This window comes from Myripristis murdjan, chromosome 14 (assembly GCF_902150065.1).
Source record: "Myripristis murdjan chromosome 14, fMyrMur1.1, whole genome shotgun sequence".
NCBI lineage: Eukaryota > Metazoa > Chordata > Actinopteri > Holocentriformes > Holocentridae > Myripristis > Myripristis murdjan.
In genome coordinates, this window is record NC_043993.1 from 13,730,408 (window position 1) to 13,743,095 (window position 12,688).

Here is a 12,688-nt window from a genome sequence, read left to right on the forward strand (position 1 = left end):
ACCCTTCGCCAAGCTGTTTAAAATGATGAACAATCTGGAATAAAGCAGAAGAAGCCAGGAGATGATCTCCCGTGGTTATAACCTCAACCTCAAAGTTAGGATTGGATGTCCTTGTCAGATTGGAATAAGTATGACTGGTGGACAGTGTCTCCATTATCACAGGGCTCTGGACATTCAACTTTTGTGGAGAATCAGAGAATTGTTTTTTAAATTAACTGCTGGGTCAAGATTTGGATTACTTTTAAAGAAATCATGTTCCTCAAGTTCAATTCTATTTGCCATTAAAAAATGAAAATAAGGCTGGGAAATACTGATCTGGGGTAAAGGAGCAGAGGGAGCACATTTGCAACAGTAAACCGACTTCATACTAGATAGAAAAATAAATAAATAAATGAATAAATAAAATAAAACAGTAAAATGGTGATGATTCAGGAAGTCGGCTTGTAAACAGAAGGTTGGAGATTGGAAACCTTAATCCCAAACTGCTCCAGTGGAGCTGCACAGTAGCCAACAGTATAAGATTGTGGCTGCAGAGTGTGTGTGTGTGTGTGTGTGTGTGTGTGTGTGTGTGTGTGTGTGTGTGTGTGTGTGTGTGTGTGTGCACAAGCCTCCATACCTGCCTCTGTGGTCACTCCCCCAGGTCCTCGCAGTGAATAACAATGTGACCTAAGTTAACTTCCCTGGTCAAGAAAGAAAGAAAGAAAGAAAGAAAATAACCATGCAACACAAACTGACTGGTTTACCAACACACACTGAATAAATGGTATTATGTGTAGGAATTTGCTGACACAGTGAAACCACACAAAAAGACATTATGAAAAATGCAATATGAAATTTGAGTAAGAGAGGCTTTGGTATTTTAATCAACTGAGCATTTCACTGGTTTGCACCATTCCTGAGGGATTTGGGTGAGCAGAGGTTCTCAAGTAATTTAGAAGATGATGTAGCACTGGGTCACACTAAATGCCTGTGCTTAGTTTTAATTCAAATAAGAAATACGTCTGAAATTTGTCTTTTTTGAGGTTATACACACATGATTTCACTAGGCCTTCTTAAAAAATGTTTAACAAGACAACAATATCAAAACCTTGGTCTGATGATATTTACTGTAGATGAGACGCATCAAACCAATGGCACTGAAGACAGCACCTGCCATCTAGTGGAGGATGTAGAAATTGCAGGCTGGTGCAGGAAAGTCTTGCATCACCCAGACGAAATGTGAGGCTTGCCAGTTTCTTGCCTTTGGCGGTTTATGTTTTATCACCTGTAACTACAGCTATAGAGAGTCTGCTGCTCTGGTTATGCTCTCCATGTCAAGACACTAAAAAGGCTGAGGGGAAACAGGAATGACACAGAAAAAGGATCAAATGGGACCACAGCCAGCTTAGTCAGGGCACATGTAACCCCAGAGTCTAAATCACCCTGCTATCTCATGACACAGGTGTTGCCATCTTTTTACCTAATTTATCCATACAATATACAATCAACAATTGCCTTACATCTATTGTTGTACTGTGGTAAATAATTGAAAACACACAAGTTGATTCAGAGGACTCCTGGATTTCTTTTTAAATCCAGTATGTGCTTAACTTTGCACCCATCAATTATGTATTCTTTGACATGTGAAACTTTTCAGTTGTGAATGCCATGTCCCGATCTCTAATCACACAACCTCAGAATTGTGTAATAAACAGAAAAAAAAAAAATCTGCTGTTATGTTTTATACATGGATACATCACATTTTAGTACCATAAATTTGAAGAGTGACTTGTCAAGGTAACCACTGCCTGAGCGATAAAGCCCATCTCATAGCACCCTTCCTCTTCAGCCTCCAAGGTCCATCTTACAATGACCATTTTTTGATGCTATCCTATGTAGAGAAAAAGAGAAAAGCGAAAATTTGTGGCTATGTGTGTATATTTATTATCCTCACCCTAAGCTTTGTCTCTTTTTTTTTTTTTTTAGTATAAGCCTGCCATTGGGCGACTACTTCAGTTGGAAATTCTCCTCCCCTTCAAAATCCACATCACTATGTGAAACAACAGCAACAGCCTGTGAGTTAGTATGTATTTACCAATGTACCGATTTGTTCCATTTCACACAATTCTCTGTGATACTGGTTAAATAATGTTCTGCAAGAGCTACGTACAGATATTAAATCATGTGTGGTTTTAATAAGTCCAGTGAAAACCAACATAAGTTCCCCCCCAGCACTATTTTTCAAGGTCACCACTGCTGCATCCTGGGCGTTGCACCCTCCAACATGATTGTGGTTGGTTTAGAGAAATACAAACAGGCCAGAAAGTTTTTTTCTCCTGTAGCAGAATGATACTGGGTTCAGTCAGACCTTTCTCCAGCACTGACACAGCACCAAGATAAGATAGGTCTGGCTATGAGAGACTAATCCCATCCAAACTGCTTTCAATATGCACACACCCTAGCAACCCTAGTAAGAACCCCAGCAGCCACTTAGTAATCACGTGGAAATTCACAGCAACCCACTTGGAACATCCTAGCAACTCCTTCCCACCAACCACTTTGTAACATCCTAACATGCACCTAGAAACAGCTCACAGCTATTTAGTTCACTATAGCAACCGCTTCGGTCACCTTAGCCATCACTTAGTAGGCCTTAGCAACTACTGAGTAACACTGAAGCAGCAACCAAGTACTTAGCGACCATTGCTGAACACCTTAGCAACTACCAAGAAACATCGTAGCAACAACCGTAACATCCTTAACAACCACCTAATAACATATAGCCTAATAACAATAACCATAATAACAATAAAAAACGTTAGGTTTCCTTACTCTTTTAGTTGCTTACAGCTATCTCACAATTTTTCTCCGGGAAATGCATTTTAAGTTCCATTTTCATAAGCCTGCCAGCTTGATGGTCTTGATGATACTAAAACTAGTTAGCTTGCTTATGTTAGCTCATTCTATAGTTTCAAGCAATGGATAGTGAATAAATATGTCAGAATAGCATGTAGGCCTATGTTTGCAAAAAGAGAGAAAGGAAGCGCTGCTTGGATATTATAGGGCTTTTGACTTGGCAGGTGCTCTTCAGTTGGGCAGGTGAATAGTAGATCTCAAACATAAACCAAGGAAGTCCTATACTCTTTGTAAAAAGTGCAGTTCCTTGGTTGTCTGCACTTTTTACAAAGAGTATAGGACTTCCTTGGTTTATGTTTGAGATCTAGCATGTATGTTTAGCTGTATAAAATGAATGCCTTACAACAATAACAATATAGATTTTTGTTCCTTTGATCCAGCGACCAATGTAGAGCTTTCTGGCAGTCGCAACTCTGGGTTGTCTTAGAGGGCTGGATGCTGTGTTCTGTACCTCCATCTTAATAAAGTGGTTTGAGAGGCTATTTTTAACATTTGACACTGTCAACCTGTGTCTAAATAACCATCAGTTTGCCTACAAACAGAGGTGACACGTGGAGAATCCCATGACCTGTCTGCTGTGCTGCCTGTTGCAACACTTGGAATCACATGGAAACTACATCAGGATACCGTTCAGTTTCAGCTCTGCTTCAACATCATTTAATGGGATCAGATGATGAATAAAGATCACCACCTTAGCAGTCTATAACCTTTCATCCGCTGAGCTCACAGTTTTCTCAGCAGCAGGCCTCAGGCATTTAGAGAGGGCAGAAAACTCTCACCCACTGTCATCAGCAGCACCAAAGAGCACCCTGATGGATCCCTCCCTCCCCCAGCCTTTTTATCTGTTCACCCTCTGTATCAGCCCATCCTGTCAGCACCTGCTCCATATGCTTCTCAGCCACTTACTCTACCTACCAACTGTCCATAGCTTATTTCATCACATGGTGTTACCAACTCTCTGCAACTCAGTGACTTAAAAATCAAAGGCCTGCCTACCCACCCATCACATCAAATCATGCCCGCAGCCCAGCCATCATTCATGGAGACAATGCCAGATGCATGTCAGCAAATTTCCCTTTAGACTGAAACTTGATAACTCGCTAACATTGTTGATCTTAAATAATAAAATAATTGCATAGGCTCGTATTACTGTGGAAATATTAAAAAAAAAAATAAAATAAAATAAACAGTCTGTTGAGTTGGGCAGTGGGCTAACCTGCATTCAACTCAGGTAAGTGCTCATGGCCGTATTCAACGTAAATGTACCGGCAGAGATATTCACATCATCTCTGACCTGGTTAAAAAAGCTCAGAAACGGCTGTATTTCTTAAGGAAACTTAAGAAAGCAAAAATCCCACACCAAGTTCTTGTCAACTTCTACAAAGGAGCGACTGAAAGCATCCTGACTGGAAACATCACAAACTGGCATGAGATGTGCACGGCCCAGGACAGGACGACTACAAGCAACTACATTTCGTTGCAAAAAACTCACTGCTGTTTTTTTTTTTGTTTGTTTGTTTGTTTTTGTGCAATGACAATAAAGAAAGTCTAAGTCTATTTGAATGCTAATGTGTGTGTGATCCTTGGTGGTCTGGCAGAGTGTTCACAGGTACAATAACTACATGAGAACCTCAGATGAAGAACCATATTTTTTCACATTTTAGATAATCATCAATATTACACTATTTAAACTATCACATTAATGTGTATATATTTACCTTGAGAATTTGATTATATCAGAAAGAAAATGATCAAATGAGGCCCTCTGACAAAGAACCATATATGCATGTTTTCACATTTTAGATACTCATCAATATTTTCACATTTTAGATAAGATGCCTATCACATTAATGTGCATATATTTACCTTGAAAATTGATAATGTGTCCTTATTCTACTGACAAAATATATGTCTTCCATAGGCCTAACCTTTTACTATATGGCCATGAGAAACCGAAATTGATAACAAATGGACTGACAGGCATCTTAAAATTCGCCATGTCTAATGATAAAGCATGCTTTCTGATGGGCATATGATCTGAGGGGGGAAAAAAACATGCTTCTAGCAAGAATTTAACCCGGGTCTATAAATAATAAGTCTTGTGTGATAACAACCATACCACTACAACTTCAAAATATTCAAGGGGAATAGATATTTATTTCTGAAAGCTTGTATTGTTTATACAATAATGCACACTGAATCGCGGGGTTGACCGCGGCAAGATGGCCACCGCCGTCGGATGTCAGTCTACTGGGATTCCACCATAAGGCGTCCAGTGGCGTCCAGTCTACCTATATATGTCTGTGGACATTACTTTACATGGAACATTAATTATAGGGGTAGGCCTGCTGCAAAAGACCTTTGACATCACTGCCACATACATGTGTTTTTACCTCTTCAACTGATGGGTAACATTTTAAACATTGGCTACACTGATTTATAGGGATGAGCGCAGAGCGAGTACACCACAATCTAGAGGGTGGGTCAAATACCTCTTCATGCTAAAAAAAAAAAAAAAAAAAAAAGTTATCTTTGCTACCACATGTAAGTCGCTTCAAAACTGTGTCGACTGGAGGTGATTTCAAATCCTCCCACTATACTGAATTGCAAAAATGCTTTGTGCAAGTATTAAGTATACAAAGCAAAGCCATGAATTTACAACACTGAATAATAAATCCTAGAAACCTTGTGCTGCGCTGCCTTCTAAGGTTTGAAACTCTCAAGGGCGTGTTGCACTTCTGACCACACCCAATCAGCGATGTGGCAGCAGGTATTTTTCGTGGCAATGGCAAAGTAACTGCAGCCAACATGACTGAAAGTTTCAACCCCTAGAGGGCAGTGCAGCAGACATTTATTGTAGGTGTTGTATGCTGTAGCTGAGGCCCAATGGAAATTTCACTGTCTGGCATTTGACACATTTTTATATCAGTCCTCTTTGACTGAAGACCTTCTCTGTAGATATAATTTTCAGCTTATCACAATTAATATCCCTCCTCATAAAAATGCATTCACTGCTAAAAGAGATCAAGTGGTTTACCAAAAGAGCTGGGGGGCCAGATCTGCCAAACTGAGCTGGTTTAAGGTGCAGGAGTCCTTCAGGTGTTCAGTCAGGCATAAGAGCTGCTTTTCAACAGGGGCAATGAATGCACTTCTACTCCATCAAAAATTCACTAAAAAAATTAAATGCAGCACAGAGTAGCAGTGTCTTTGTGGCCACAACATATTAAGATGAATCACTTTTTGACAAGCATTTGATTTTAAGGTCATGGTGAATAGAATGAACTTCATCATCATACACATGTTAACACTTAAAAATGACAACAACAGAATACTAATAATTACCATAAAATAAAATAAACAAATAATTAAATAAAAGTTGAAACATACAAAAAAAAGTTACAAGAAAATTATTAAAATAATGTATTCAAATGTTAAATCAGTGATTCCAGATCAGATTTCTTATGTTTGGGCTGCGTTTAGGCACTTTTCACAAGTATGTAACACTGAAAATAAACAGAAATATCTCTTGATAACAGGGTCTTCAGTATTCTTTATTAAAAATTATAGCTGCTGTGCAGCGATGGGTTGGGTCCGGGCAGTTTTAAGCAATTCTAAGCAACAAGCAGAAGAATATGAACTTAAACTGAACTGATTGACACACCTGGTAAGAAAAGGGCAGGACAAAGGCCTGGAGGGGACAGATGATTGGCCAAGACACAACAAAGACATGCAACATGGGGGCGGGGCTAATGAAACAATGCAGGGCAGGTGTGACTACAAACAAGCTGACAAGACTATGGAGGAACAATAGGGACATAATGAACACAGCAGACTAAAATATAATAAACATTATAGCTGCTATGCAGCAATGGTCGGGGCCAGGCAAGTTTAGGCAATTCTGAGCAACAAGTAGAGAATAGGAAGACGAAAAGAAAGGTGGCATTCTTATGTGTATTTTGTATTAGCTGAGGCTTGAACTCACAGTTTCTGGCATAAAGGACAACACTCTATCTCACTGAGCTAATTGACAAGTATCAATTCATGTGAGGCTTCACAAATTGACTAAGCCAGTCACATGACAGCAGCCGCCTATGCATAGAAAGGCAGATTTCAAACCACTGTAAAATAAAAAAATCAGTCATCAAGACAAAAATCTGACAATGATGATCTGGCATGGGACTGGACCTTTGTGCAAAGTTTGGTGAATTTTCGCACGTGGGAATGTTGCACAAGCTGAGGCTTGAACTCACAATCTTTGACACTGAAGCCTGGCCTCTATCTCACTGAGCTAAAACTTCACGTGGAACTTCACAAACTGACTGAACTTATCACTGACGTGCAGGACAGCAGGCAGCCATGCATGGAAAGGCAGATTTTAAACAGCTGTCAAAAATTCAGTTATTAAGACAAAAATCTGAAAATACACATATTGCATCTAGACAGCATGGAGATGTTGATCATTTGCTTTTAACAATGATTGATTTGCTCCATAAGTGAAAAACTGATGTTTAAAAATGTCATTTTTACATTGACTCCAATTGTTCACGAGAGCAAAATTCAAAATGCTGTCAAAAACTCAGTTTTTGAGATACAGTTCTGAAATTTGCCACACATCATCTACCATGACTCCAAATTTTTGTCCATTTTTTTCATGAACATTGAAGATTTATTTAGCAAGAATTTGCAAGTGTATGTTTATAGTACCGTTTACAGTTAAACATTTTGATGCACTATAGGCTCAATTTTTGATAAATCAAAAATCTGTGTGGATCGTTTATGTAGGACAGTCTGAAGATGCTCTGTATCAAATTTGGTGACATTTGAGCAAAAATTGTGGGACAAGATAGGTTTAACAAGTTTTACAGTTTTTGAAAAAAAATAGGATGGACTTCATAATTTGCAATAGATTTAAGTGGACAAAAGTTTCTTCAATACCAGGGCTACATTTTGGTGAAAGTTGCAAAGCTGTAGCACATATGGTTGATTAGTTATGAATTTTTCAAAGTTTTGAACTTTAAAGGCTTGCTATAGCGCCACCATCAGGACTATTGGCTTGTGTTTGCATCTGAGGTAATCTAGCATGGGACTGGACCTTTGTGCAAAATTTGGTGATTTTTCACGCATGGGAAGTAGGATTTCCTTGGAAGAAGAAGAAGAAGAAGAAGAAGAAGAAGAAGAAGAAGAAGAAGAAGAAGAAGAAGAAGAAGAAGAAGAAGAAGAAGAAGAAGAAGAAGAAGAAGAATACATGAGGGTCTCATTAGACAACGTCACACAACGTTACGTATCGTCGTTTGAATACGCCCCAGGTAAATACATATTAGGACAAAAGCTCGCCAGCGCACCTTGTTGTCCAATCACAGAGTTCCGCTGCTGCGTGCGGAGACGTGATTGGACAGAGAGCCGCGGGCACGGTTCGATGGAAACAACTGATTCGTTAACAAGGCAACAGGTTGTCAGGGTCTTTGTCACCGCGCTGCTTGAGAAATATCGGGAAGGCAATCACCAAGTTGCTTGACCGAGAGAAGAGGTGTAGGTTGTTACAAAACAGGCGACGACTTGTTAGCAGTTTGTTAATAACTCAGATTTGCTCAAAGTTATTACTGGGCCTGGTAGCCTGTTCTCGGTTAACGCGAAACCTACATCACGCAGCTGTCGCCAAGTCTCGATCCTGGTGAGTTTGCATTTTAGAGGATAACTTGCAGGCAATTTGCGATTTGCACTGTGCACTCATTTGTAGGCGGCTGTCTGTCTTGTCACCTGCACTGAATCAGGACAGGTGGTGTCCTGATTCAGAACCCATTTCAGAGACCACTGCCTCATAAATAATGTGACCAAACTAACACACATTACAATTAAATGGTCTGATAGTCCATACACAATGCGAAACACTGTTGAATTTGAATAGCCTAGGGGGGAAAAATCAGTAGCGCAGTCAATCCTATACAGCCAATCAGACTAATCCTAAATTGAAAACAATAGCTAATTTTAGTAGATCTACAATAACCGAACATTGATGAGCTTGACTTATTGTGTTTTTGCTTTTATTTTATTTTATTTGTTTTGTTTGTTTGCTGGCCAGGAAGCACCATGTGATGACTCAAGTACACATTTTTACATGACTTGCAGTGTATCCCTTGTTTGTGGGACTATAATGAGAGAGCTAAGCATTCACTTGTAATGAGATACTACTTTTCTCTGACCTTGAATGACAAGCCATATTTTACTCTTGTAGAACGTATTTATTGTAGCTTGAATTTGCATAGCAATAGATGATTTGGTGCCGGGAAGACCACACTATGGATGTCTAAAACCAGTTATAATGGTAATCAATAGGTTTTCTATTGAAATTTGGTAGCATATTTTGAAATGCCTGCTGTAATTTGGATGGGTTCATAGCAGGCATTTTTACTTGACCAGTTTAACTCTCATACTTTATCCTCCCCAGTTTGGTTATTTTAAGATGAACTTCATCAGAAACAGTCAACTTGACGGTCTGGCCAGCAAAGAAAACGCTCTGCCCTCAAACAAAGAAAATGTTCTGCTCTTAAACAAAATGGACGTGTCCCGAATGCAGAGGGCCAAACAAAGAACCGTGCTCGGTGTCTTAACAGAAAATGAGCAGCACAGTCGATCCCTCAGCCAGGTGAGTGAAGAGCACAGTGAAGGAGTATAATTTGCAGACAGTTATTTTGACCCAGTTTGTCTTTGCAGCTCATTTAAGTTTGATCTTACTGTGTCAGCCATGTTGACTATTTTTTTTTTTTTCCCCCAAAGGGAAGTCAACTCTCCAAAGAGAGTTCCATCACTGACAGCTCCCAGCCCTTCTTCTTCGGCTGTCCCTCCAGCTCAAGCTTCGACGTGTTTGTTGACGATGCGTGTGAAGTTGTTCTTGCAGCGTCTGGTGACAGGATGGCATCAGATACTGACTTCCTGGATGAAGACGATGCTGCCCTACAACATAAAGATTTTAGACTCTTCCTAGAGATGAGCTCATGTGAGATTGTTTTCATTCACACATCTTCTACCATGCAAGGCTTTTCTTTTTTTGTAATGCATTTATGCTCTTCATTAATTTCTGATTACACCTGTAATTCACAGGCTCGTGCCCTGATACTTCTATGCACTCTGAACCAGATGACACCCTGCCATTAGAGGATGGTGTGCTGCCTTTGTCAGAATATGCAGAGGACATTCATCAACACTTAAGGGAGCGTGAAGTGAGAAATTCAACCAATTTGCTTAATACTGTGGCCATATTCACACCAAACTGTCTATATTAAATGCATTGTAGCTGGGGGTGGGGGGTGGTGGTATTGCTCAGTAGTTCACTACAAATAGCTTATGGCACCTCCTTTATTTCAAATGTCAGGTGAAGATCAGGCCAAATGCAGGTTACATGGAGAAACATCCAGAGATCACCAACTGCATGCGGGTCGTCCTGGTGGACTGGCTGGTGGAGGTCACCCAGGAGTTCAAGTTTCATTACGAAACCCTGTACCTTGCCATCAACTACATGGACCGCTTTCTGTCCTGCACAGCCTCTGTGAAACGGAGCAAACTACAGCTGGTTGGCACAGCTGCCATACTGCTGGCTGCGTAAGCACATGTGTTTTGTGTGTTAAAGCTTTAATACTTTGTCCAATCTAAAGATTCATCATACAGATTTCTCCAAAACCTCATTGGTCATGGTAAGAAGCTGCCTCTTGTAGTTGCACCTGTTTGATGATTGACAATAACTTGCAAGGATGAAACTCAGCTGAGCTTTCTGGTGTTGCCTTGTAGAAAATATGAGGAGATCTTCCCTCCTGATCTGGATGAGTTTGTGTACATCACAGACAACACATACACCAAGAAGCAGCTGGTCCACATGGAGCATATTTTCCTCAGGGTGCTGGCCTTTAACATGGCAGCACCCACCACTTACCAGTTCCTTAGCCACTACATGAGCATCCAGTCGGTCTGCTCCAAGACGGAGAACCTTGCTCTGGTGAGAGGAAAAAAAAAAGACACCAACTAGATGAGATTGGACTTTGTCTTTAGGGCCTTTGAAGTTACAGATTTCATATTGTTTGTTCTTATTCTGGTTCACTGATTTCCATCTTGAGTTGTTTTGCTGGTTGTGTTTCTCACCTTTCAGTATGTGGCAGAGTTAAGCCTGCTGGAAATCAAACCATTCCTACAGTATACTCCATCTACGGTGGCAGCGGCTGCCTACTGCCTAGCCAACTACACAATCAACAAAGCTCTTTGGGTAAGCTTGATTTGTGTGTCAGTGTCTGACCCTGTGACCCTCCTGACAGTTCACCAAAAATACAAAGAGATATTTTCCACTTTGCAGTTTTAGGCAATCTTTGGTCTCATGACTGTGGATTCAAATACTCATCCAACCCCATATATGAAACTTTTTCTTCTTTTTTTTTTTTTTTTTTTTTTTGTTGTATATTGGATAAACTGTCCCTTCAAGATTTCTCAGGACACCCTCAGCCACCTGACCTGAATATGCTTTCCTTTTGCTTCTTTTAGCCAGATTCCTTGCATTCCTTTACCAGTTACACCATGGCTGACATTGTGCCCTGTCTCAATGACCTCCACAAGCTGTACTTCACTGCAGAATGTCGCCCCCAGCAGGCAATCAGGGAGAAGTACATGAGTTCCAAGTAAGTCAAGTCTTGTTTAATCTGAGTGCATTTGCATACATACAGATAATGTGGTAATAGTCCATATTCTGATTGAGGCAATAGTTCAAATGCATTATTGTAATTAATAAAATTACATCTACCTCTGAATTTAGATGACTCATTGATAGAATCAGATTGGGAAATTATTCTGCCCTTTTTTTTTTAAAAAAATGTCTTATTGTTTCGCCTAGTATATATACTATGTTTTGCTACTTTGATTTGGTTTGCCATAAAAACATTTCCTTCTTTGCCCCAGCCGATGTATGAAAACACCAAATACAAACACCAGGTCTGATTTAACTGTTTAGTTAAATCAGACGAGTTAATGCAATGACCATCATACAACCTAAGGTTATTAACCAGACTGTGTGTACATCGAGTTCAACTAATTCAAGTCTGGTTAAGGTGTATACATGATGTTTGAAGCTTGTTGAATTATTGTCCTTATCTGATTACAAATGAAATTTCCATAAGCATAGTATTTGCACTCTTATGTAATTCATTACCCTGTGTGCACTACTTTCTTTTTGTAATATTCCACCTATGATTAGCAGTTTGCCTGGGTTATTAAAGCACACCATTTTTCAATCCCTACATGGATGGATGTTTTCCCCTACAGGTACCATAGTGTTTCAAAGATCACCCCACCTGCTGTTCTGCCTTGCTCATGAATCACTGCTCCACCCTTTTCACGGATGCTGCTGCGATAAACTAATGAGATGGGACCACAACAAAGAGCTTGCATGAACTTGTGCTGTCATACTGGAAGTGTACTGAAACCCTATGGACAGACCTTTTTCTTTTTTCTTTTTCTTTTTTTTAAAGAAGTATTTTATTAAAGTTTTAAGTAGGTGTAAAAAGTACAATAAAAATATAAAAACGTGGTCATTGACTTCAGAATTCACTACCTGCAGGTGTCAGAGTCTTAAGATTTTAAAGCTGGTAAGTCATCAGTTTTAATATGTATTTAAATCCAAGGGATTTGTTTTTTGTGCTTTTTTAATTTTTTTTTTTTTTAAGAGCCTGTCACTGAGTCATTGACAGGAGACAGTGCCTTTTGCATCTTGTAATAAAATATTTGAAAGCCTCTCAAGCAGTTCTGTGTGCTTTATTTT

At 39.6% G+C, this 12,688-nt stretch overlaps 1 protein-coding gene across 1 annotated transcript; it reads left to right on the forward strand.

Annotated features, from left to right (window-relative positions):
• Window positions 1–8,351: 8,351 nt before the first annotated feature.
• On the forward strand, window positions 8,352–12,662 carry ccna1 (cyclin A1). Its single transcript, XM_030068867.1, has 9 exons — window positions 8,352–8,566; window positions 9,341–9,538; window positions 9,670–9,889; window positions 9,994–10,112; window positions 10,265–10,491; window positions 10,678–10,882; window positions 11,033–11,146; window positions 11,419–11,552; window positions 12,193–12,662. Exons 2-9 carry the CDS (start codon window positions 9,356–9,358, stop codon window positions 12,242–12,244), a joined length of 1,254 nt encoding a protein of 417 aa, XP_029924727.1. The 5' UTR covers window positions 8,352–8,566; window positions 9,341–9,355; the 3' UTR covers window positions 12,245–12,662.
• The last annotated feature ends 26 nt before the right edge of the window (window positions 12,663–12,688 follow it).

Excerpts from the sequence above, each read along its gene's own strand:
- ccna1 (XM_030068867.1), top strand. The coding sequence starts at position 9,356 with ATGAACTTCATCAGAAACAGTCAACTTGACGGTCTGGCCAGCAAAGAA. Across the intron at positions 10,113-10,264 it reads AACACTTAAGGGAGCGTGAA|GTGAAGATCAGGCCAAATGC; the intron begins GTGAGAAATTCA and ends TTCAAATGTCAG. Across the intron at positions 11,553-12,192 it reads GAGAAGTACATGAGTTCCAA|GTACCATAGTGTTTCAAAGA; the intron begins GTAAGTCAAGTC and ends TTTCCCCTACAG.